The sequence below is a fragment of the Astyanax mexicanus genome, chromosome 8 (genome assembly GCF_023375975.1).
Source record: "Astyanax mexicanus isolate ESR-SI-001 chromosome 8, AstMex3_surface, whole genome shotgun sequence".
Lineage (NCBI taxonomy): Eukaryota > Metazoa > Chordata > Actinopteri > Characiformes > Acestrorhamphidae > Astyanax > Astyanax mexicanus.
Genome location: NC_064415.1, coordinates 20,429,026 through 20,456,961, shown reverse-complemented (window position 1 = coordinate 20,456,961; position 27,936 = coordinate 20,429,026). Strand labels below are relative to the sequence as shown.

The 27,936-nt window shown below is 38.4% G+C and overlaps 1 protein-coding gene across 1 annotated transcript in view; it reads left to right on the top strand.

Moving 5' to 3' along the window:
• Positions 1-27,936, top strand: part of pcxb (pyruvate carboxylase b) — a 357,875-nt gene that overhangs the window by 63,204 nt on the left and 266,735 nt on the right. The window contains exon 8 of the mRNA XM_022678445.2: positions 12,273-12,391. Coding sequence (XP_022534166.2) covers positions 12,273-12,391 — 119 coding nt within the window. The remainder of the gene's footprint in view (positions 1-12,272; positions 12,392-27,936) is intronic.

The following is a 27,936-nucleotide window of genomic DNA, read 5'->3' as shown; positions in this document are numbered from 1 at the left end:
TTCTTCTGAAAAAGTGGCAAACAGTGACCAGGAGCCACCAATAGACAGGGAGCTGTAGTGAGTTGTTAACTATATCAGAATCAGAAATTTTCATCTACTATAGAAGGCCATAGTAATCTTTCTCAACTGTTCTGTTATTGCTGTCTAGGTAGTCTTTTACCAGCTTCCATCCATGTTCACTTTAAAACAGACAAAAACATCAGTTTGATCACCAATATGCTTCTTAATCATTCGGTGTTGGATCAAATATCTTAAATGGGGAGATCGCCAGTTCGAATCCTGTTTATGTAGCTTGCCGTCAGCTGCCAGAGCCCTGAGGGAGCACAATTGGCCTTTCTCTCTCTGGGTGGGTAGATGGTGCTCTCTCCCCACATCACTCCGCAGAAAATGGGATAAAAATTAGAAAAAAAAAATTCTACCTGGAATATTTAACAGAGAGGTTAGAACAAGTTGAATGTACAGTAAAAAGATCATTTCTACTGTCCCATTACTCATAAATCAGGGAGGATATGTGTAGTATGTTCAAATAGCATAAAAAATTGCTACGAGGTGAATCTCTGCTGTGCCATTTGACAGAGGCCATGGCCGGTATTCCCTCTGCAGGCTGTTTGGATGGTAGGGGTCTTCAGGGGTCCCCCTCTGTTCATAGTGATGTGATTTACTGATCAGCTGGAGGTCCAGATAATCACATAGTAAGCATGTCGATGCCCACAGCAGCGTGATGTGGCTGCTGGCTCGGAATGGAGTGCTAGTGTACCACACACACACACACACATATATACACACACACAAACACACACACACACGTGTATGAATATAAATGGAAGAAATGTACTATATTTGTACAGAAAATTGCAGGTGTGTCACAGAGGCTGAGCGGTACGAAGCGAGCGTAGAGGAAGTGTGCTATTCTTAGCAGCTTAATACTCCTGTGTTTTCCACATCTCTCCGCCTGTAGGATATATGTGATCCTCCACTTTTTGTCATTAGAGAGCAAGAGCGACAGAGAAAAGGAGAGAAAGCTGTGTCAGAACAGAAAGAGAGAGAGAGAGATTTGCTGCATTGTTTTTTTTCTCTTTTCCATTTTGCGATATTGTATTTTTTAACCCTCAAAGGTAAAATATAATAACTTTCATTAGTTTTCTTTGTTTTATGTTGTTAGATATTGTTGATATTTAGAGGTATATATGCAAAGAAAACAAGTTTATATACATAAAGTTTTCAAAGATCAGAAATCAATATTTGGTGAAATAACCCTGGTTTTTAATCACAGTTTTCGTGCATCTTGGCATGTTCTCCTCCACCAGTCTTACACACTGCTTTTTAATAACTTTATTCCACTCCTGGTGCAAAAAGTCATGCTTGTAATGGCTTGTGGTCATCCATCTTCCTCTTGATTTTATTCTAGAGGTTTTAAATTTGGTAAAAAATAAAGAGCTATCCAAAAGCAGTGTGTAAGACTGGTGGAGAAGAACATACCAATGAAAACTGTGATTAACAACCAAGGTTATTCCACCAAATATTGATTTCTGAACTCTCTTATACGTCTTATACTCTCTCCATAAACGTTATGAAAATGAACTTGTTTTCTTTGCATTATTGGAGGTCTGAAAAAAATCTCATCTTTCAGCTATTTCAAATTTTTTGCAAATATATTAATTTTACTCAAACATATACCTATAACCAGCAATCATGGTCTCTTTATTTTATGGGTAATTATATATATATATATATATATATATATATATATATATATATATATATATATATATATATATATATATATATATATACACACACAGCAGGACTATAGTAGGAAGTGGTCATAATGTTATGCTTCATCAGTGTGTGTTTTGTATGATTAACAAATGTAAATTTTTCATGCCAATAAAGCAAACTAGAGATGGAGAATAAGAGAGAGAGAAAGAGAGAGAGAGATGGAGAGAGAGGGACAAAGAGAGAGAGAGAGAGATGGAGACAGGGAGAGAGGAACAAGTGGAGAAAGAGAGAGAGAAAGAGAGAGAGATGGAGAGAGAGAGAGAGATGGAGAGAGAAAGAGAGAGAGCGATCGAGAGAGAGAGAGTGATGGAGAGAGAAAGAGAGAGAGCGATAGAGAGAGAGAGAGAGAGTGATGGAGAGAGAAAGAGAGAGAGCGATCGAGAGAGAGAGAGTGATGGAGAGAGAAAGAGAGAGAGCGATAGAGAGAGAGAGAGAGAGATGGAGAGAGAAAGAGAGAGGGAGTAGAGGGAGAGAGATGGAGAGAAAGAGAGAGAGGGATAGTTTGAGAGAGAGAGGGGAAAGGAAGGAAAAGGCAGAGGCAGATGAAAGGTTAGGGAAAGATGAGGCAGCTGGATGTTTCTGGGGAGCTGCAGTTACGCACTGTAATAAGACTGTCATCACGGCAGCACATATTTTATTTTATTTTATTTCATAACCGCTGTTGCCATGGAGACCGTCACTCTGCCCTGGGATTCTTAAACACAGATTTGGGGAGCCATCACTCACTCACTTTCTCTTTCACTCTCTCCCTCTTCCTCACTCACTCGCTCCCTCTGTTCTGCTTCAGTCTTTGTCAATCAATAACTTCTAAACACTCTCTCAGTGCCCCTCTTTCCTTTTCTTTCTCTATAGCTCTCTCACTCCGTCTCTACCCCACAGGTTTCCATCTTTCTTCTTTTAGTCTCTCCCCCTCCCAATCTATCTTTCCCCAGTTTATCTCTCTTTCTCTTTCTCTCTCTTTTTCTCTCTATCGTCTCACATTCTCTCTTTCATTTTTGTATCTTTCTCTCACTTTCTCTTCTCAACTATTTCCGACTTATCTCATCTTCTCTCTTCTCCCACTATGTCTTTATATCTACCTCTAATTATTTCTCTCTACCTTTCGTTCTTTTGATCTTGTGCTGTCACTTTTCTGCTCATCATCTTTGTCCCTCATTTTGTTTTTTTTTCTCTCCAGCTTTCTCTCTCTCTCTCTCTCTGTCTCTCTCTATCTATCTTTCTCTTACTTAACCTTTTCCCAGCTTTACTCCTCTCCAGGTATTTCCAAATCTTCTCTTACTCTTTTTTGGATTCCTTTTCTTTCTTTCTTTCTTTCTTTCTTTCTTTCTTTCTTTCTTTTCATATTCCAACCTTCTCTCTCTTTCTTCCTTCTATCCTTCCTATTATCTCCACTTTCTTTCAGTCTTCCCTTTTCAGCTCTTTAGCTCTTTTTCTACTTAAACTTCCATGTCTTCATATCCTTTCTCTCATCCTCTGACTTCTCTCTCTTTTTCTATCTGTTCTCTTCTCCTTTCTTCCTTTTTTCCTCCAATATGTTTGTCTATCCCTCTTTAATTCTCTCCACACCCTTTCTCTTCCTCTCTTTTTTTCACTGGCCCTTGCACTCCTATGCTATCCCACTGTGTTCTTTCTCTCTCTCTCTCTCTCTCTCTCTCTCTCTCTCTCTCTGACAGTGTTCAGCTTTATGGCTTCTCAGTTAAACTTACATCTGAAACAAGAAGCATACACATACATTATATTATGTGTGTGTGTGTGTGTGTGTGTGTGTGTTTATTACAGTCTACAGAGTACCCCTAGTCCCCACTTTAGCGCATTACCCAACATTACAGCATTACATCAAGGCAGTAATCAGTGAAATACTGTTATGGCTCTGTTTAATAGTCTAATGTTAATAATCATTTGGCAACAAAAGCAACATGTTTACTCAACTCAGTTAAAATGCTTTATAAGTTTATAACCCAGAACATCCTGCGGGTAGAAAATAATGAGTCTTGCAGACCCCAGCACAGTTGTTAGCAGTTACTCACTGATGCAAATTCTGTTTTATTTTCTTATTTGACTAGAAAGTCCCATTGAGACTCTGGAGCACTAAGCAACATAATAGCGATATCTTCAGCAGGTTCAACTTCGTTTTAAAGCAGAGACTTGCTTTCTGAGACACACACACACACACACACACACACACATTCATATTTCAGCTTCAACTCTATATTTTATGCTCCCAGCTGTCTGTGCCATGCTGGTGTAGGCGTGTGAGACATTGACCTTTTTATTAAAGGACTAGGCCCTTTTCACACTTTTTGATAGCATGCAGGGAACGTCGTCATCGTAGTGAAAACAGCAACAAACAGTTTACCAGTAACATTACAGACTAGCCATCAGTACACTGGCCATCACTTCATTTTACCCAAGAAAAGCAGTATTTCATTTATTTTATGAATGGACGAAGCTTGTGACAGGCCTGCAGAGAAATCATATTAGATTTTATTCAGGTTACCTATTGCAGCGTCAACCTAAACAGCTGCCTAAAGCTGTTTACTAATGTTAAGCTGATTTGAAGAGAAGTAACACATTTATAACATATTTGGTTTTTGTGTATTGGTCTTAGTTTGTGATTTAATTTCATCATATTAACATTTTTTCCAATTGTACGAAGTGAAACTAGCACAGGTCTTGGAGCTCTGCTGGCTGCTTGCAGTATGATGATGATTAACTCCATCTATGGAAGTGATTTTCTGCAGGACCTGCATCACACACTTTCTGTTCATTGATTATAGCTACTGTAGATGAGCTGTAGTGGAACTTGCACTTTTACTGATGAAATGTTAAACTTTCTGGAAGATATGGGTGTCCAGTGGAAAAGAAGGCTGCTTCATTTGCATCAGCATTGTGAAGGCAGTTGGAGATATGCTTGGTGGTATGGAGAAGAGGCTTGTGTACCAAAAACATAAAATACTCCTGATTAAATGCCAAGAATTATGGATATATTGTCATCAGTTTCACAAATTTTAATAACCAATATTCTTCACCTCAAGTTTACCCTATTTATTTGGTTAGCGCCTCCACATGGAGTAATGAAGCAGTAACTTTAGTAAGTCAAATTTGGGGATGTTTAAAGTCTTAGGGACTTTAAAGCACCTACAGGGGTTGGACAATGAAACTGAAGCACCTGTCATTTTAGTGTGGGAGGTTTCATGTCTAAATTGGAGCAGCCTGGTGGCCAATCTTCATTAATTGCACATTGCACCAGTAAGAGCAGAGTGTGAAGGTTCAATTAGCAGGGTAAGAGCACAGTTTTGCTCAAAATTTCAATTGCAATGCACACAACATTATGGCTGACATACCAGAGTTCAAAAGAGGACAAATTGTTGGTGCACGTCTTGCTGGCTCATCTGTGACCAAGACAGCAAGTCTTTGTGATGTATCAAGAGCCACGGTATCCAGGGTAATTTCAGCATACCACCAAGAAAGACGAACCACATCCAACAGGATTAACTGTGGACGCTGTAAGAGGAAGCTGTCTGAAAGGGATGTTCGGGTGCTAACCCGGATTGTATCCAAAAACCATAAAACCACGGCTGCCCAAATCACGGCAGAATTCAATGTGCACCTCAACTCTCCTGTTTCTACCAAAACTGTCCATCATGAAAATAAATTATTGTGGTCTAAAACCAGGTGTTTCAGTTTCATTGCCCAACCCCTGTATGTTTCTTCTATCAAAGATTGACATTTGATGCCATGATCGTGAGTATATGATATGTTGCGATATTGCTATATTGTCCCACCACTAAACTGCACAAAAGTGCACTTCAAAAGAGGAAAATGTCATGTTCTACAACATTCCAAAGAAAGTAAGCTGGATGCCAAACCAACAATTAATGACACAAAACCTCTGGATAAAAAGGCGCAGAAAAACTGGGGGAGAGATTTGTACTGAAGGAACTTACAGATTCTGGGTGAAGGCAAAATTCTGTATGATACAGCAGCCATTATTGGTATTATTTAAGATTGGTTCATCTTAGCATATAAACTGCTAGTGACACTCTCTCCTTTGTCTGAGTGTTTCTTAGGAATAACAGGAGCCCTCCTTGAAAGTAGGCTCGTTGCATCATGCTCTAGTTTTTTTGCCCTTAACATGCCTTTCTAACTCATTAGCACTGAAAACAAAGCCTGCTTAATTAAAGCCCGTTGTGCCATTGAGCCAAGTGAGATGAGAGACATTTCTGCTTTACCTCTTTTTTGTACACAGGGATCTTTTCCGGGTCCTTGAACATTAAAAACATGCAAAAAAAAATAGCTGCTTTGTGAGAAGGACAATAGTTAGAATATTTAAGGAATCTCTACAAAAAAAAAAACAGATTAATGACATCTGAACTGTGTGCAGTTTAGCTTAATATGCTTAGCAATACTGACTTTCTCTCAGGCTCTTTACCCTTATACACTCATTCAGCTTCTAAGAAAGATCATATCTGTTAATCCTCTCTCTCTCTCTCTCTCTCTCTCTCTCTCTTGAACACTTGTTCGCTATTATACTTACTCCTATTTTTTCTTTTCTTTTCATCATTTCTTTTGTCTTTCTTAGTCGCCCCCACCTCTCTCTCTCTGCCCTCTCTCTCTCCTCTCTCTCTCTCTCTCTCTCTCTCTCTCTCTCTCTCCTCTTTCACTCTCTCGTTTATTCTGGGTCACATCTGTAGGTGTGCTGTCACCATAGCAGCCGCTTGTCCTCTCCAGCAGAAAGCCGATTATAATCATGCGTGTCATTGCAAATGCATCTGATCAAAAAGACACTGATTACTTTCACTTTCTCTGTATGCCTCTCTCTCCCTCTGTCATGCCTCTTCTTTATGTATCTCTTTCAGTCTGTCTGTCTGTCTGTCTGACTTTTGATCTGATGCTTATTTTCATATTTCCTTATTTTCTGTCTCTCAATTTCTGTCTGTCTCTGTTCCTGTCTTTCCATCAATCTTTTTCCTCTATAGTTGTCTGTATGTTGTTTTGCCATCTGTGTGTCATGTGTCATGATGACCCTTTGTTTTTGGATGATTATATTATCCTAGAAACTGGAATGTTGGTTTAATAATTATGGTATTAAGAATATACAGACATTTGAATCTAAAAAATAAATAAATGTCCTAAATGAACAAAACACAAATACAATAAAAAAAACCACATTTTTTTCTTCTCATTAATGTCAATGGGTGGTTCTGGTAAATGAAACACAATGGCCAATTTTAGAAAATCAAGAATAATTGAGGTCCATATGTTGCACGGTAAAAGTCAATAACGTAATTATGATGACAGACCCAGCCATCTGCCACCCGCTTTCTCTATCCCCTCGTACCTGTCTGTTTGTCTCTCTTCATGTCCGCCTGTCTGTCTGTTTGTGTGCTTTGTCTTTAGTAATGTTTGTACTCTACAAACTCTCTCTCTCATCTCCTCTCTCTTACCCTCTTCCCTTTCTTTATCTTCTGACCATCTGCTCTACTTCTGCTCCACCTCCACAAGCCCCATTCCATCCCTATCACTCTTTCTCTCTCTCTCTCTCTCTCTCTCTCTGTAAGTCTCTATCTCTGTCTGATATCACAGTGATGGTATTTGCCGGTGTCAGTCTGAACTGTGTCAGCATGGTCACATTAGTCAGTGCAGATTAAAAGGAGTCAAATCCCACTGGACTGAATGAAAGACTAGAGTGAATGGATGGGTGAAGAGGTCAGAGGAGGAAAGGAGGGGGGCGTGAATAATAGATGGAGTCAGTGTGTCTGTGTGTGTATATCTCTGTGATGTGTGATTCCTGTAGATGTGTGTGTGTGTCTGTATTTGAGTGACTGTAAGATATCTTCCAATGGAAGTGGTAGTGTTTATTTGGAGGAATACAGTGTAGGAGTTTGTGTGTGTGTGTGTGGCTTAGTGCCAAAGAGAGAAAAATAAGGATCACATATAGGACAGATAAAATCTTTATATATTTTAGCCTGTATGAATGTGTGTAAGCATGCATGAATGTGTGTGTGTGTGTGTGTGTGTGTGTGTGTGTATGGTGTGTGTGCTGTTGGCAGGCTCACTCTGATATGGAATTAGTAGGCAGCGCTGAATTGTGGAGAGAAATTGGATCAGATTACGGTGAATTTTGGCACCAGATTATTCTCAATCCCCTGTGGGCACCGTGCAGGGGGAGGGGAGTGTAGAAAGCATGAGAGAGAAAAAAAAGTAGAAAGCATGAAAGAGAGAAAAAGAGGAAGAAGTGGGATGAAGCAAGAGAGAGAAAGTAGATGTTTGAGCAAAGAAAGACAAATTAAGACGAAGAAGAAAATGGTGTGTTGAGAGCAAAATAGGAAGAATTAAAGCAGAAAGCAAAAGAGTAAAAAATAAGAAAGGAAAATAAAATAAAAAAGGAGGATTGAACAAAAGGGTGAGTAGAAAGCATTAGAGAGAGTAAATAGAAAATGAAGGAGAATTTGGAAAAGGAAAGGTAGTAACGTTTGACAAGAGAGAAAGAATAAGAAAGAAAACGTGAGAATGAATAGGAAGGAAAATGAAAAAAAATGAGTGAGTCTTGATCAAGAGATTAGGAAGCAAAACAGCAAGATAGAAAACATGAAAGAAAAGCAGGAAGAAGAAAGATGAGAGGAAGATGAAAGAAAAAACAGACAACAGGGCACAAGTATTGTTTAAGAGAAAGTAGAATGCAAAAATGAAATAATTAGGGGTGTGACGAGACACTAATATCACGATACGAGACGAGACACGATACCAGGTTCACGAGAACTAGACGAGACGAGATTTAAAAATAAAATTTTAAAGAAAACGTCAAAAATGAAAAATGGCTTGAAAACTAGAGTTTTATTTGACAAAATCATATAACACACAATTAACAGACTGGTTTCTCTCACACATTGATTTTATAAGAAATAGAAATAGGAATAACATTTTTTTATTTTTTTTAGGTCTTATATTGAGCAAACAACAAGTGCAAACCACAACCAGTCATATTAAGACTAGGGTTTGTGTTTTTTGCTCCTAAATCTCTTGTAATTTAACTATACATAACCATAACCAGTCATATTAAGCCTATGCTTGAAGTGCAAACAGAGACAGAACATTTTTTTAAATACAGTACAGAGCTAAGCGATTAGTACAACTGCCTATGATACAGTCACGTGTAGGATTTACTCACAGTATTTGCATATGGTTTGTGTCTTGTTGGTCACTCTGTTACTGTTTATTGTTTCCACTGGGAAGCCAAAATGCAATATATACAACTTAAAAGTAGCAGAAGCCTCTTCTATGCAAATGCCCGAATTTTCCTCTTCTGCTGAGAGCTGCTCTCACCACACTCGCTGCTATTGCTACTGTGTTGCCAGATCCCTCTTAAAAAGTCCACACTAAACTGTATGTTTTTCCTGTGAGACAGGTTTAAGCTTGACGAGAAATATCGTGCCACAAGATCTCGTCACACCCCTAGAAATAATTAAAATCCTAAAGTAAGAAAGAGAATAAACAGGATTAAGCAAGGAACAGAAAGAAATAGATAGATATAAATATGAGAAAGGGGGGGTTAAGCAAGTCTGGGTTACTGTATGGAAAGCGTTGGCAGGTGGTCTCCAGGCTGAAGCTTGTCCGGGTCATGACCTGTCTGAATTGCCCTGATATACATAATTACCCAGCTTCACCGCGGCTGTAGCTTTCAATTTCTGCTCTGCCCAAGCTGCTAAGCCTGCGCTCCCTGCAGACGCCTTTCAATCTTTCTCCCTGTTTCATCGCCGTGTTTTTCCACTCTCCCCCAGCATGCTGTTTCACTTTCTCTCTCCACACTTGTCCACTGCTCTCTCGCTCCTCTGGGGACGGAGGATGGAACTTTATTTTGGTTAGCATCCGGGCCAGGAGTCCTGCTGATTCCACGCCTTTACTCCAGAAATCCTCATCCCCTTCTTACCATTGGCGCCGTGCTGTGCCACAGAATTGGCCTTTTGCCTATGGATCAGTTCCACCAAGTGCCTGAACGGTGCTGCTAAAGGTTCCCCAGTTCCACTGATTTGGGATCAGTTCTGCATTTTGTCATACAATGGTTGACTCTCGGATTTGGACGAAGTGAGCCGGTCCCGGATCAGTGGAAAAGGGCGATTTCCAGCAGTCGTTGAAAGGATGCATAGAGTTTTATGAGTGAACAGGATTTCCTAAGGGATTCAAAAAGCCTACTTGAGAAATATTGACATCAATTTTCTCCCTGCTGAGACTCCCGGTGCTGAAAGCCGTTAACCGCGCTGCTCTCCCCAGGTTTATGGTATGTGAGGAACAGATTAAAAAAGCGGATAGAAAGTGATTGGTGAGAGCAGAATGGCAGATATTGGCAGACGTGTTCTTATAAAAGTCTTAGTACTCTGTGATTTGAAACGAGACCTTGTTCAGAAAGTGACAGAAAGTGCTGAAGCTAATGACCTCAGCACTAGTGTCTGGCTGGAGGCTACAGAGCTCAGCTGAGAGAAGCTAGAAATGAACTGACCAGAGGAATCTGTGATATTTTCAAAAGTCCATCCTGCCCTTGGCCTCTACATCGCTTTTCAGTTTTACGAGTTGTGATCCTGAGACTAATTTCACATGAGCTGGCCTTTCTATTATTAGGTGACACATTTGTTCCAGTTTCTTAAAGTTGCCTCTTTTCTTGGAAATAGACAGGCTCACACTGAACCACACGCTACCATTTATTGTGAAATTGCTTACTACAGCTTTTTTATATAAGGATGAGCTGAAATGAAATAGGAGTAACGAGGCTGTTTTTATTAAATGTAAGGAGTAGAAAGTTCAGATAATTGTGTGGAAATGTTAAAATAATTACTCCAATAAAGTAGAGATAACCAACAGTTCTACTTATACTTTCTAAATAGTGTAATAATGTATTTGTTCTGAGTTTTTGTACTTGATTCCTTTGGCTATAAGGTTCATACAGTGTTATACAACATTTCTTTTTTTAGTTTTTGTAAACATCTTAATATGGCAGTTGTTCTTTGTTGTATCAAAATGTCATAACAAATGGCCTGATGAAGATGCTCCAAAAGGACTTGGCATCAAATCTTTGAAATCTTTTCATCCTGACTTTCTTTGAAATTTGCAAGGTTTTTCTGTCTCATAGGAATGAATGGGGTGCAGAAATTCTGGAATTCTTGGAATACGCTTGTACCATAGCCACCACAGCAACACTTGTGAACCCACATTAACCACCTACACTGAAAAAATGATGAGTAAAATTTAAGTTTAGCAAATTTCTGCATTTGCTTTTTTAAAGTAAATTAAATTTCAGATAAATTTATGTAACTTCAACTCTGTTTCAAGACTTAAATATTACATAGAGTAAATACGTGAACTGAACTTCACTCAATCCTTTCTTTTAATAAACTTTACGTAAATTATTTTTGCTGGATCAATCCTTTCTGTTAGTAACTTTTACTTAATTTCTGCGTACAATATTACCTAATTACAGTTACTTCATTTATACAATATCACTCAAATAATTTATGATACATAATATATTATAATTCCTAAAATTAAAAAAAAAATAAAATAAAGTTAAAACACATATTACACTGTCTCAACACATGGATGGCATGTAATACATTCCTAGGCATTACATGTGAGACTTGATATGTTTACAGAATAAATATTTGAGATTATGTAAATATTTAAAATTTAACTAAAAATATTTAAATTTCAGGAATTATAATATATTATGCATCATTTTAATTTTAATTAGGTAATATTTAATTAGGTAATATGTATGCAGAAATTAATTAAAGTTACTAAAAGAAAGGATTGATTCAGCAAAAATAAATTAAGGAAAGGTTACTAAAAGAAAGGATTGACTGAAGTTCAGTTCACTTATTTACTCTGTGTAACATTTAAGTCTTGAAACTGAGTTGAAGTTACTTAAATTTATCTGAAATTAAATTTACAAAAAAAAAAAAAAAGCAAATGCAGAAACTTGTGAATATAAATTTTACTCATCATTTTTACAGTTTTGGATACCATACAGAATGTGCCTGGCAACCACTTAGTACCACCCTGGCCACCACTATATATCTATCTAGTTTCCACTTGGTAACAAAATAGCATCCCCACATAAAAAACACCTTGTGATCACCATACCAGTTACATAATAAAACCATAGCAGGCTCTTAGCAACCACTTGGAAAACCACAGCAACCATATATATATATATATATTGAATTTATAGTAACTGCCTGTACACTCAACAAACATTCCGAATATAAAACGTATAGTAACTTATTTCTGGTTTGTGACTCATTACGCAGAGGAGAAGCATATTCTAATATTTTGTACATGTTTCCTAAAACATTTCTCCTGTGTACTCTGACTCTAATATATGGTAATGAAGTCCACTTCCATGCTTTGTTTGCTATTTGTGTGAATTTATTGAGTGTTTCTTGTGCTAAATGCTGGAGTGCTGGTTAGTCATGCATTTTTTTTGTTGTTGTTCTGTGCAGGTGGGCTATGAGAACGCAGGCACTGTGGAGTTTCTGGTGGACAAACACGGCAAGCACTACTTCATCGAGGTCAACTCCCGCCTACAGGTGGAGCACACCGTTACTGAGGAGATCACAGAGTGAGTGTCCAATCACAGACAATATTAGCATAACCCACAGTTACCTTACCACACTCTCCATGGATACAGAGTGCGTAAAGCAGATATATACATACAGCTCTGGAAAAAATTAAGAGACCACTTCATTTTTTGAATCAGTTTCAATTGATTTTGCTATTTGTTTGAGTAAAATTAACGTTTTTGTTGTTTTATTCTATAAACTACGGACAACATTTCTCCCAAATTCCAAATAAAAATATTTAAGTCATTTAGTTCATTTATTTGCAGAAAATGAGAAATGGCTTAAATAACACAAAAGATGCAGAGCTTTCAGACCTCAAATAATGCAAAGAAAACAAGTTTATATTCATAAAGTTTTAAGAGTTCAGAAACTTAACTTATGCATCTTGGCATGTTCTCCTCCACCAGTCTTACACGCTACTTTTGGATAACTTTATGCCATTCCTGGTGCAAGAATTCAAGCAGTTCAGATTGGTTTGATAGCTTGTGAGGTTGTAAAATTAAGGAAACTCATAATTTTTAAGTTGTCTCTTAGTTTTTTTCCTGATCTCTCTCTCTCTCTCTCTCTCTCTCTCTCTCTCTCTCTCTCTCTCTATATATATATATATATATATATATATATATATATATATATATAAATACTTTTTCAGGCATAAACTCTTGGTTATAAATTAACAATCCCACTTTATAGTTGTGTCGCTCATAACTATGTAGTTACATCTTAACAATTCATGTAATAACAGTGTAACTGCTGGTGTGAAGACATAAGACAGTATTACAGATTTATTACAGTTGTACAGGCTATGTAAAACACATGCATTTTAGTGTCATAACAATACATTTTCCCAAGATAAAATATGAGTTATAATGTTTAGTATTTAAAATCATTCACAACCCTAATTACATACAAGACAAGGGCTGTTGGAGAAAAAAAAAAAAAAAATATATATATATATATATATATATATATATATATATATTTATATATATATTTATTATATAAAGTGTGACCAAATTAACTTTAAACAATTTTTATGCAGCCTACAACTTTCTTAGGTAATTCTACTTTATTTCTTTGAAAAAAAAGTAAAACACTTTGAGACATTTTTGTGCTGTGTGTGTGTGTGTGTGTGTGTGTGTGCGCGTTTATAGTTGTCATGCATTGCCTTTGTGTAGCTTCTTGACTGTAGGACATGAAAGTTAGGGCCTCTTTTCAGCACAGAGCACATTTTAGTGTGTGCATATGCCTGTGTGAGATGTGTGTGAGAGTGTGTGTGTGAGAGAGAAGGTGTGAGTGTGTGTGAAAATGTGTGTGTGCCCTCACACACTCCGACAGGTGCATTGTCTCCAGGATGAATGTGAATATGCCACCTCCACCCTAAGTAGCTGGTCAAGGGGAGAGAGGGATGAATGAGGAAGGGATGAGGAATCGATGGATGGAGACAGTGTGAGAGAGAGAGTGAACAGAACCAGATAAAAGGAGTGACAGCAGAACTAGCCATGGGGGGGGCACATCACTCTGCTCACAGTCTAATTTGATTCTACTACTGCTGTTGAGTTTAGAATTTGATTTTGATAAAATTCATTTTGATGGTTTTTAAGAATATGACTGTATTCATGTTTTTTACATGGGTGGAGTAGATGTGTAAGGTTCAGATGTGCGAGTGTGATGGATGACACAGAGCAATGAATAGTTGTATTTAACTTCCACTACTTTTATCAGGACTGCATGTTCCCACTTGAACAGACCCACTATTTTTATTTTTATAAAGTCTAAGCTGCCTTGTGAGCAAAACCTAGTGTGGGTTAAGTTGAGAATACTGGCCTTAGACCATGTTAAATGGTGGATTAAGGGGTTGATGTGGGCTAAGTTGAATATAATATATTAAGTTAATCTTTTTTAGTGGGTTACCTGCTAAACAAAGCTGCTGTGTGTTAAGTGACCTGTGCTGGTAGAAGCTAGGGCGGCTAGTAGGAAGGTGTGCCATATCGTGTCATACACAATAATATCACCAACATTTTTGAATATGATGAATGATATTATACCCTGAAATATCATGCCATATCACCCACCCCTAATTATCACATCAGGGTACTACTTTTTACAGTTTTTAGCTAAAGAAACATTTACTCTGTTCTCATTTCCTATGATATAACTACTAGAGACAGATTATATATGTCCAGTATCGTTTATTTAACTTTAATCCTGGATATATAAAGATATTTGTGCATTATTATTAGTATCATGACATTCTGGAACTTATATGTAACAAATAAATCTTAGGGGTGTGCCATATCATATTGTATGCAAATATAAAATTACATTTTCATTTTGTTACAGTTGTGTATTTTTTAAATATTTTTTTTACTTCAGCGTTTTGTCGTATCGCTGAAAGTATCGTTATCACAAAATATCGTGATATTAATCTAGAGTCATATCACCCACCCCTACTGTGCAGAAGTAAAGTTAAAGTTAAAAGTGCAGGTGAAGTTTGTAAGGTTGACTGTGCTGCTGTGGGTTAACTCTGTCTTTGGTAAAAACTAGTTTTAACTGTGCAGGAGTGGGTTAATGTCGACTGTGTTGACATGGGTAAAGTTGATTATGCCAGTGTGGTGAAATTGATAATGTGGCTGTGGGTTAAGTTGATTGTGCAGGCGTGGGTTCAATGGATGGTGTAGACATGGGTTAATTTAATAATGCTTTTATAGGCTGATTGCTTACACATGGACTAAGATAATCATGCAAGTGTGAGTTAAGCTGATTGGGCATGCATACATAGTATATATGCGTATAATGTCTGTGTAGGTGTGAGTTAAGTGGATTATTCAAAATTGAGTTAATTGTGTAGGTGTGGGTTAAGATAACGGCAGGAATTCAGCTGATTTGGCAGGCGTGGGTAAAGTTGAGCGTGCAAGCATCGGAAATATTCATTGTGAAGGCGTGGATTAAGTTGATGCGAAGGCGTGGGTTAAATTGATCATGTAAATGTGCAGCAATTGGTTAGGACAAGTGTGCTGTGGATTAAATGTGCTGCTGTGGGTTAAGTTGATTATGCATTAAAGGGTTAAGTTGATGCACAGGAATAGATTGTGATTACTGTGTGCTGCTGCTGTGATTCAGTTGCTGGTGTAGGCATGGGTTAATTTAATTATGCTGTTGTGGGTTAATTGTTCACACATGGATTATGGTAATCAGGCAAGTGTGGATTAAGTTGATTATGCAAAATTGGGTTAAGTTAATTGTGCAGGTGTGGGTTAAGTTAATTGTGCATGCAGTGATTCAGCTGATTGTGCAGGCATGGGTTAAGTTGATGTGAAGGCTTAGAAGGGTTAGTTGATCATGTAAATGTGCAGCCATTGGTTAGGACAAGTGTGCTATGGGTTAAATGTGCTGCCATGGGTTAAGTTGATTATGCAGGAATGGTTGGGATGACTGTGTTGCTGTTAAGATTCAGTTGCTGGTGAAAGCATGCTGTTGTGGGTTAATTGTTCACACATGGATTATGGTAATCATGCAAGTTTGGATTAAGTTGATTATGAGAAATTGGGTTAAATTAATTGTGCAGGCATGGGTTAAGTTGATCATTCGAGCTTTGTGTAAATTAATTGTGCAGGCATGGGTTAAGTTGTTCATTCGAGCGTTGGATAAATTGATTGTGCATGCTTGGGTTAGGTTGATATGCATGCGTGGGTTAAGTTGATAAATTGAGCGTTGGATAAATTGATTGTGCATGCTTGGGTTAAGTTGATAAATTGAGCGTTGGATAAATTGATTGTGCAGGCTTGGGTTAAGTTGTTCATTCGAGCGTTGGATAAAGTGATTGTGCATGCTTGGGTTAAGTTGATACGCATGCATGGGTTAAGTTGATAAATTGAGCGTTGGATAAATTGATTGTGCAGGCTTGGGTTAAGTTGTCCATTCGAGCGTTGGATAAATTGATTGTGCATGCTTGGGTTAAGTTGATAAATTGAGCGTTGGATAAATTGATTGTGCAGGCTTGGGTTAAGTTGTTCATTCGAGCGTTGGATAAATTGATTGTGCATGCTTGGGTTAAGTTGATAAATTGAGCGTTGGATAAATTGATTGTGCATGCTTGGGTTAAGTTGATAAATTGAGCGTTGGATAAATTGATTGTGCATGCTTGGGTTAAGTTGATATGCATGCGTGGGTTACGGTGATAATTCGAGCGTTGGATAAATTGATTGTGCAGGCATGGGTTAAGTTGTTAATTTGAGTGTTGGATAAATTGATTGTGCAGGCATGGGTTAAGTTGATAAATTGAGTGTTGGATAAATTGATTGTGCATGCTTGGGTTAAGTTGATATGCATGCGTGGGTTATGTTGATAATTCGAGTGTTGGATAAATTGATTGTGCAGGCTTGGGTTAAGTTGATATGCATGCGTGGGTTATGTTGATAATTCTAGCGTTGGATAAATTGATTGTGCAGGCTTGGGTTAAGTTGATATGCATGCGTGGGTTAAGTTGATAATTCGAGCGTTGGATAAACTGATAGTGCATGCTTGGGTTAAGTTGTTAATTTGAGCGATTAATAAATTGATTGTGCAGGCTTGGGTTAAGTTGATATGCATGCGTGGGTTATGTTGATAATTTTAGCGTTGGATAAATTGATTGTGCAGGCTTGGGTTAAGTTGATATGCATGCGTGGGTTATGTTGATAATTTTAGCGTTGGATAAATTGATTGTGCAGGCTTGGGTTAAGTTGATATGCATGCGTGGGTTAAGTTAATAATTTGAGCGATGGATAAATTGATTGTGCAGGCTTGAGTTAAGTTGATATGCATGCGTGGGTTAAGTTGATAATTTGAGCGATGAATAAATTGATTGTGCAGGAATGGGTTAAGTTGATTATGCAGTAAAGAATAAATCGATGCAGGCGTGAGTTAGGCTGGCGTTGCGAGCGTGAGTTAAGTTGATGGTGGAGGCGTGGGTAAATTTGCGGGTTATTAATCACTGGTCTCAGTAATGTGAGGTAAATTGACAGTGACCTTTGGTGTTGTAATGTTGCAGTTGTGGTGTGTGGTGTTGTGATGTATCACTGCACCTGAACAGGAAGAGGCGGAGTAGAAGATGAAGATATAAATAGCTCTTGCTTCGTCTGATAACCTATGAGCACTGTAATGACACAGAGATGAGCCTGATACCATTCTAGCTCACACACAAACACACACACACACACACACATTATCAGGCTGATGAGTGCAGTGATTGATGGCGCTCTCATCTCCTATTCCCACAGCCCCTCTTCCTCTGTACACAAACGCACAATGATCCACACGCACACACACACACACACATAAGCACACACACACACTTTTGTGTAAGTTTCCGAGAACAAGTTTCTCACTGGAGAAGTGGAGGTTCATATATAATAGATATCAAACCTGCCAAGTGCAATTGACACTGTCGCGCTGAATTGGCTTCCATATCTTCCGCTGCCAACTCCCATTTGCAGAGCAGAGACTGAGATACATCATCCGTCGATTCCTATGGACATTGAACTGTCACCACTCAGCTCGTGCGAATGTGTGTTTGTGCGTTTCAGTGGAGCATACGTCCTCAGCATATGCATATTTCAAAGAAATGTTTTGTAGGCCTGCCTGAAATATTCATGGCAGTCTGACTGTGATCAGTTGGTACTGATGTGTTATTTATTCCTCCAAACCAGGATGTAAAAGAGAGCACTGCTTTTACTCTTTTAATCTCACGTAATCAGATTTACACAATTCCTCTTTTACTGTAAATCACTGCAGTCCACTCTTATCCACAGTGGACCGTGGTGTGTGGTGGCAGGTTCTCATTTCAGCCAAGCTGAAGGTCATATACCGTCAATTGTTTGAAGACCGAGAGGAACTGATTAAACAAGTGGAATCCGGTGTGCTCTGCCTTGATTGGAGTTAAACCTGCAGCTACCCTGGCTATACTCCGTCTTTGTGGAGAGCACTGGACAGCCCTGATTTATTAAAGTTGAGTCATTCTATGATATGGGTAAATTGCAATTACTATATTTGTAGTGATTTTATGCATTAAGCACAAATTGCATACTTGCAACTTGTTTGTCTATAAGTAATGTACTTTTCTTTATATGGCATCAACACATTGGAAGATTCTGTAATTATATTTCCACGTGTATTATATCAATTAACCTGTATTTTCACTCTGGAATACATTGGGGGTAACCATTTTCCCTTATTTTCAGTGCAGCTGAGCATTTACAATTTAAAGGGACTGACAAAAACTAGAATTAAAATTAAAATCAAATATTTAGTCAGCTATAAGCTATAATAAGGAAGGAAGTTCATAAAAAAACAACGCAGATTAAACGGTAATAGTGTAAAAAAAAAAAAAAAACATTAAGATTTAATTAAGAAGATGTAAAATAATTCTGAATAAAAGAATAAGTGGATAGGCTAGAATTTAAAGCAGTCAAATGAAGAGATAAAAAATAGAATAATAATAAAAGATAAACACCAATAAAAAATTAAGCACCAAAAACTCTTGTATTATAAAGAAAATACAAAGTAAATTGTATACATAAAATAAAAAGGTAAAACAGTAAATAAAATAAATAAAAAAGTAGAAAAATATGACTTCTATAAATAAAAGTGATGGTAAGTTTTTTATGCTTGAAGTGGAAAAATACACTTTTTTATATATATTTTGTTTTATGGATTTAAAAATAATGTTTTTTTTCTTGTTGAACATTTTAAAACATGCAACATAGACATTAAACACATTTTGTAAAATGAGTTGCCTGATAAGCTAAGAATAAATGTATATCCTGTAATAAATATTATAATAATAAATAATATATCCTGTGCACGGGAGCTATAAGGCTAATGCTAAACTAATAGTTAATGAATGTTTATTAACATTCCGCAAACCTGAATGCCCAGATAACCACTTTCTGATTGTGAGAAGTTTGTTTAGAAATCTCAAATAGACTTCCTGGCTGTTGTCTCGCAAAATAAGGAAATTAAAGGTGTAAAATTGATTTCTGGCCCAACCTTTGTTTTAATGAGGCCTGGTTGAAAAAGTGTCAGGAATCAGGAAAGGTAGGTTTAACAGTGATTCAGTGTGCATCTTGAGTCTGCCAGGCTCAATCTGTATCTCTCTCTCTCCCCATCTTTCTGTCTCTCTCTCTCTCTCTCTCTCTCTCTCTCTCTCTCTCATATCCCATAGAATAGATAAGTGGCGCTATCATTTAGTTAACTGCCTGCAATTGAGAAGATGTCACGCTCATGTCCTCTTCCTGCTTCTCGATCGTCTCTCACGCTTTCTCTGTCTTATATCTATTTTTACACCCCTCTCATGTATTCAGAGGCGACAGTCACGCACTCAGCCCTGATCTTCACCCTCTGCAGTACCAGACTCATCCTGTCTAGGAACTGTTTTTTTTTGTTACCCCGCTAGTCTACATTAGTCATGCTTTTTCATTGGTGCCTCTAGTTATGGAACTTCTAAGTTTGTGTGTGTGTGTGTCCTTAGCCAGACCAGGGGTGTGTGTGTGTGAGCCTGAAAGTGCTGTTTGTGCTGTTAGCTGCCTGCTTAAAATTACAGCATGAATATCAGTCTCTGGTGGCTGAATGAATATTAAGTCTCTGCTTTCTTACACTAAGGTAGAAAATTAGGTACCACTTTAAAATAAGACTACCTTTATAAAGGGTTTATAAATGGTTTACAATTAGTTTATTAATGGTTACTAATTAGGTTGTAAATGCCCACATCCATCTATACTGTTGCCCTTTCTAAGTATGTGTTATAACTAATTATTAATGATTTTTAAGGCATTTACAATTTAACCTAATTAGTAACCATAAATAAACTAATTGTAAACCATTTATAAACCCTTTATAAAGGTAGTCTTATTTTAAAGTGGTACCGAAGATTATATTACAGTATTTTAGTTTTTTTTGTGATGGCAAAACTTTGGTCAATATGAGAATACACTGAAATATTTAAGTAATTTATAATTTTTTTAAATATGCTAATGCGACAAATAAAGGTTAAGGTTTTATGTATTAAAACAATTTCAAACATTCTGTAGAAACAAAAATGATGTAAAATTTTTGTCAATAACAGTTCAACAGTAACTTACCAAGATTTTTATAGAATAAAAGATTATTCAGAAAATAAAAAAATATAAAAAATAGTACAGAACAGAATATTCAGTGTATGCATATAAAGTGCAAATGTAAACAATTATACAATAAATACCGTTAGACAAAAAACAATATTATTACAATATAAATTTCTTCTTATCGCTAAAATTATAACTATTATCGTGTATAGGGATGTCAAAATCAGATCCGAATCCCGATCTTATACTTTGCTAATGCAGGGGAAAAAAGTACACATCCAAGTTGGCCCTTTAAGGTTTTTTTATTAATAATTTTTAATTAATATAAAAAAAAACGTTATCAAAGTTTACCATTTTTAGCACTAAATAAACTACCAGTTTACGTATTAAATAGCCATATACATCATTTTCATTTAAATATGCATCTTTTCTTAAATAAACAAACTTGTCACACAAGAACAATTATGTGATTAATCATAATTAAGATTGTAAGTGTGTGTGTGTCCCTGAGCGCGTGAGACAGAGCATCTGAGAGTCTTCAGCACAGTGACGGTGTTTCGACAGTTTGGAGGAAAATGAAATATGAATGAAAGTAGTGGATAACTCTATAGGTAGCTCGGTGAATTAGCCTCTGTGCTAACCGGCCATACATCAGCGTTGATAAACAGCACAACAATGCGAATGGACACAAACACACTCACAACATGAGGGACTTGTCTCACACACACACCAATGTAAACTCAACACCAGAGTCTATATTGAATTCATGAACAACCTAACACTTTTGATACATCAGTGATCCGTTTTTTTTTTTTTTCACCCACCGATTCTTTGAAAATGAACTGAATCGCCCCAATTTCTGATCATGTGATCAGATCGAGACATCCCTAATCGTGTATAATATGATATAGCACATCCCTGCTGTCCACCCATTTTCCATCCCTACAGTGGTAATACCATTGCTAGTACAACCCAGCAATAATACAAAGAAGCTGAGAATCTGTGTAAACGACTCACACACACACACACAGTCACACACACACACAGTCACACACATACACAGTCACACACACACACACACACACACACAGGCATACACACACACACACACACACAGGCACACCTCTCCCTGTTGCGTTAGTTTGAATATTAAGTATTTAAAGTGTTTCTCCCCCCAAGGTCTTCTTGTCAGCTCAATTTTATTTATTTATTTTTATTTTTTTCATTTATAATTTTTTGAAATCTAATCTATGAGAGTGTGTTTTGGTTGCATGGGGCTTTAAATGGTTCTAATTTGCATTGATTGAAATGGAAATGAGATCAGTAATAGACACATTGTTCGTGTCATTATGGCGTGAATGGGCGCTGATGGGGTGTCAATAGTAGAGCGTGGCATGCTAAAACAGATTAAGTGTTCACTTATCCAAACACTATGGCTCTCCCATGGTGTTGCCATGAGACTTAATATTTAAAAATGCAAAACCGACCCAGTGTGCATACGTGAGGGTCGTACACCAACCAACCATGATGTTTAAACCTAAACTAAAGGGTGAGGTGAGGTGAATGATATTGATCATCTGTTTACAATGACATGGCAGTTTATGGAATATATATATACATACTGATAAGACAAAAACACGTTTTGGGTCAATAGATGCTAAAGAATGCTGCACTGACCTCTGAAATCTGTGTGTTTGTCCTTCTACATTGAATCTGAATGCGATTCTACCAGCTGTTCACGTGGAAATGTCTACTTAGACACTCTTGGTCACTTTCACATAATTTATTAGAAGATGTCACAAGATTGCACAGCTGGATTTAGGGCGTGTCAATGTATGTCTTTAGTATCGTGAGGAGGAAATATAAAATACGACTTATGCGGCTCAAAACACACAAAAGGCATGTACTAATTCTCTTAATTAATCATGGTTGTGTTTAGGGCTTAGTATTAAATAAACCAATCAGTGTGTCACTGGTCATTCCCTTTAAGAGACAGGTGCATTCTGACTTTGGCGCATTCATATCTTAACAGCACATTGCTTTTTCGTATCTCAGCAGAGGATACTAACCTGTGACCTGATACCGACCTTCTACACTGTGAAGGTACACCATCAGCTTGTTTTAGGGTGCTTTCACACCTGAAAGTCCGGACCGTGGTCCGAACCACGGTTCATGTGTTTGCTACATTGTATATATTTGGTCCGCTTATTTTTGTTTTCACACTGCAGTTTAGGAAGCGCACCAAAGACCTTTGTGTGATACTCCTGCATTCTTTCGTCATCACTAACGTATCGATACGTTTTCCTTAACTTGACGCTGATTGGTTTTAGAAGGACATGTGTCTCACCTTGGCTTGTTGACAATTTAGCGAATGGTTCATTCAGCAGGAAGCCTTTCCAGGATCAGGATAAAATTAACAGAACAGATTCATTTTATCTCCATAGTAGTGCTGCTACTGTTGTTTTTATACCAGCAGCAGCAACTTCAGGCACAGTACTCTAGGTTAGTTCAAATTCGCCAAACTAATGTGCTTGTCCTGAAGCAACTGTATCCACAGCTCATTTTTCCTGCTTTTCCGGTTATTTTGAGAGGGTACTGACTGCAGCCTGCAGGAAGGCGGAGTTGGACGTCCAGTGCCTGCAGCTCCGCCCATTTTGTTAGCGTCATGCTGTCCAGTCCTGCCCACTTTGTCAGCATCATGTCTTAGCTCCGCCTCTGAACAGAAGTAAACAATGTACAGGGCAGTTAGCGGAGTTTAAATATAATGTGCCGCGTTGTCCGGCTTAAATACTGTGTGTACACTCAAGCTTGCGAGACTGACAAGGCGTGGAGTGGATAAATTGGGGGGTACTGGACGCGTTGGACGTCCAACTCCGCCTTCCCGCAGGCTGCTGTCAGTAGTAGTTGATTATTTTTCTTCTTCTGCTGCCGTTGTTGAGAAACGCCTGCTCAGCTTCCTGTAATTGGTCCGAAAGTTCGAACCATCCAGAAAAGCGCTTTCACACTGCAGGCGAACTGGACCATGGTTCAGAAGATCCGGACCGAGACCACCTCTCTTGGTCGGACCAAAATCTGGTCCTTTGGTCCGGCCGTGGTTCGTGGCCCCTTTCACACCTGCTGCTTTGGTTCGGACCAAACTGAAAACGAGGCAGGTGTGAAAGCTTCCTTAGAGAACAGCAATATTATTTTATTCTTATTGTTGAGGTAAAAGTCAGTGGGAGCCCCTAAGGAAATGGACAACTGACTGTTGTGTAGGTTCATTTTAGTCAGTAGCGCACCTGTGTTTTCCACAACCAAAATGTACGTGAACACACCTAATTTCAAGACCACCACACCAATCAGTGTAGACATATTCCTAAACTCCAACGCTATTTTGATTACGCAGGCACAAGGCATGAAAATAGACTGTTGGTGGGGTGTAAGATGGTGGGGTGTAAGATAGCAAAGAGCATCGTGGCATGCCTTGTGCAGGGTGTGTCAGATCAGTCAGTTCTAATTAAATCGCCAATGCATAGATTAAATAGCCTAAATGTACTTTTTTCATTACAAAACTACAGTTTAGTGTAAAATGGGTTAAGGCATAAATATTTTGGTCGTTTCGCTTATTTGGTTGAACACCACAGGTAATTATTTTATCATTTCCAGCTGAATAAAAACATTTATTCCTAAATATTCAGTGTGTTCCTAGCTAAAACTGTTTTGGTGGCACAAGGGTGACCTTCAAAGTATTAGGCAGGTTATGCCTGATCAGCGCATGTGTGGTGCTGAAATTTGCTGCATCCATATGTGCTTTTGTTTGTTTATGTCTTTCTTCATTCATCCATTACCTAATTAGTTCTTTCATTTGTGCTCATTGCTTTGCTCATTAGTGGGGTTTATTTAGTCTGTTAGACACTTCATTTGCTTGCTCATATCTACATGGGTGATTCTAGAAAAAAAGCCAATTTAACCACTTTACAGTGACACAAATGAACATCTTCATCCTTGTCGTTTTCTGTAAAAACTCTTTCTTCTTCTCTGTTCTCTCTGTTGCTCCCTGGCTTTCGTTTAGCCTTTACTCCATCACCCTTTTCCATTATTCTGCCCTTTCTACCGTCACCGACCACCTATTGTTTTTCCATCGTGCCTTTGCTATTATTTTTCTCATTGGGTTGCAGTCCAGCCTGTGCCATCCTCAACATTCACCCCCCTCCACCCCCACGACCCTCTGCACACACACTCCTTTCTGCCTGTCTTGCTCTTTTTTCACATCTTTTCAGTTTGTTTTATTGAGTGTGTGACCTCCCACTAACATTCTATCTCCTCTATGCTTCTTCTGTCCTGTGTGTGTTTGTGTGTGTGTGTGTGTGTGTGTGTGTGTCTTGATGTGTGTAGGGCTCTGTCGTATGCCATTTATATTTTTGTTATCCAGTTATACATTTAGATAACTGCAATTTTTTTAGAAAACCTTTCCAAAAAACTTTTAGAATTTTTCACAATTAGTTTAAAACGAGTTTATAACGATGCGTTGTTCAGTATTTTGTGCATTCATACACAATTAAAATATTATAATGAAAAATAACTTGGACAGTACAGTGTGTATGACTGATTTATTGACACACAATTAGATGTAAGTATTAATAAACTGTATAATACTGTATAATACTTCTTTCTATCAATCCTCCTCCTTTCCTCCGTGACCTCTGTTCGAATACTGAAAGAGATGAAAGAAGCCACTTTAAAGTCCTCTTGAAGGTTCTTCCAGTGGAGAATACACCAGAGTATCCTCCCAGGAAGTCTTTTAGGGCTTTTGGAGTGACGTCACTGTTCATTGGTTCAGTTCATCAGTAGTAAACTTTATATCTGAAAGAGATTAGCTGCTCCATTTCCTCAATTATTACTGCTCCTACGCTTTATCCCTCCTGTTCCTTTTCCTTTCTTTGACTCCTTCATCTTCCTCCAGTGTTGGAGAAAAGGAGTAGGAAAAGATGAGAGGAGAGGCGGCGTGGGAAAGGAAGGGGAAGGAGAGGCTCATGCTTATTTGTAGCTCCATCAGAAAATACAGCCTCCTCAACCACCACAATGCATTACTCACTCATACACACACACACACACACACACAAGAAGCATCTACATATTAAACACTTTTCTCCATCCCATTATAACATCATTTCCTCACAGTAAATGTGATTCTGAATTGGAAAAGTGCTCTCATTGGTGACGGGGCACGATTCCGTTGAGCGTTCATTATTATCATTCAGATTGCTCACAAATCGTTTACGGGTCCTGAATGGGCGCAGTGCAGAGACGCAGGCCTTTTTGTTTGCGTCGACGGAGGACCAATTTGCACTAACCGCGTTCTAGCCTCCTCTGGACTAACACAAGCTGGACAGCTGGACTGGGATCAGGGGGGTAAAAAATATCACATCCTGAAAGCGTCAGAATGGTGTTCCTAGTCTCTGCTGGCAGGAGCTTGTCTGTGAGTTTTTGAGATTTTGGAGTATTGATTGTGATCGTGAAGATGCTGGTCTTAGATCAGCATAAAATTATGAAAGGGCAGCTGCTACCTGGGGCTTATCTCACTTTGATAGAAAAAAAAAAAGTGCCAGACACAGTCGGAAGCTGGCAGCACAATAGCCGTTAGCTTTATAGCCAGTGGGCATAGGAGCCAGGATTTCATTAAATGTAATAGCTCCTGAAGGGTCCCGGCTTAGAGTTCTGGCTTTGCGTTTGTGCTGAGCATGCTTGTATGTTTTGTTTTTTTTTATTACAGGCATCTATACAGTGTATTTAAGGCCACGATTCCTTTTGTTCTTAAGTTCTACACTATACTATTTGTGGAAACCCCTGTAAAACGAATGCATTCAGCTACTTTACATGAGTTGTACCCAGTTCTGCTGACACAGATGTGCCACACGCACACACAGCTTGTCTGGTCCCTTTAGGGGAATATTGCCAAAAGAATAGAATCAGATCAGCATCATGAACATTTCCGTTTATAGAGCTGAAGGGGTTAAAAGCACCCGCAACATTGAGCTGTGAAGCAATGTGGAGAAATGGTGTTTTATATCAAGATGGTGCTCCATCCAGTACTTTTGAAATGAAGAGTTGGAGATGTGATCGGGAGGTAATCCTCCCAACATTTTGATCTGATTAAGTCTTTTACATTCACTCTGATTATTCAAACTTAAAAGATCGTTTAGGGTTGTATTTTTAGTAGTAAATGATAGAATGATCAGGATATGCCATCAGATATTAAAGAAATATGGCCTCTCTCTCTCCACCTGCTGCTCATTCCCCAACCACCGAGGCTGCCATGTAAGCTGGCAAGCATATTTTATCTGCTACACAGCCTAAAAAGACTTGACATTCATTGAAAAAGCTTAATGACCAAAGATGGAGTAAAAGCGGAGTATATTTTGGCAGTGAGTTTAACAGATGGAAACAAAAACAGAAAAACTTTGAGCTCAGAAAGACTACAAGACCCCAAGCTTGGCTACTTTTCTCCTAAACAGGTAGTTAAGCTGCTTGAGCCAGGTCATTTATCACAACCTGTTATTTATCAAAATCAGCAGTAACTGATGTATTTTTAGAGCAGTAGGTTTTGAGCTGGTTTATAATGTTGCTTGTCGCAGTAGAATTTTGCATTCTTGTCCTCAGCTTGGCAACCCGAGTGAGCGTTTGCTGTCTTTGGTGTTTTGCTCTCTTTGGTGTTTTCTATTTCATGCTATTCCACGCTTACTCTCATTTCCTACTGGTTACACCTTTAATACTGATGGACCCCAAACTTCAGATGCTACAGAGGCCACACAGTGAACCACAGTGAAACAGTGAAAGTGTTTCCTGCACAGTAGAGACAGTTTCTCTAAAAAAGAAAAATAAACCCTTTGTTTAATACCCTTGATTTCAGAAGACAAAGAACGAGCTGGTGTCCCAATATTTTGGTTTGTTTAGCATATTTTAGGCATACTTTTTTTGCAAAAATAGCTGTCCTTGTGTGATTGAAAGCCTTTCATCTCTTGCACCTCGGATGACTCATTAAATATGTGCTATTTTGTCTGAGGCTGCTTTTGATGTTTTCGGCGGCTGTAATTGTTTAATACGTACTAAATAAAGCGTACCAGCACAGCACAGGGTAACGAGCTCCAATCCAGAGTCAAAACACATCCAGCTGTTATAATAGGTCAAAGGAGCCTTCTCTGTGCTCCGTGCTTCGCTGAGTGAGCCTCACAGCAGAGCTCCTCGCAGAGGCCCTATCACCCCTGACCCCAGGGGGAGAACGAGGCCCGTGGCGGAGCTCCATGCCGGGCCCCTACGAGCAGTGTAAAACAATACGGACAGCTTGCTGTGCGGAATCCGCGGCTGGCTGAGGATGATTTGATTGGAGTAACGGCCCTGAGGGCGGAGCTCTGTGCTTGGGCCTGCTCAGTGTGATAAGGAGGCAGCCCCATGCTGCGCTGTGATGA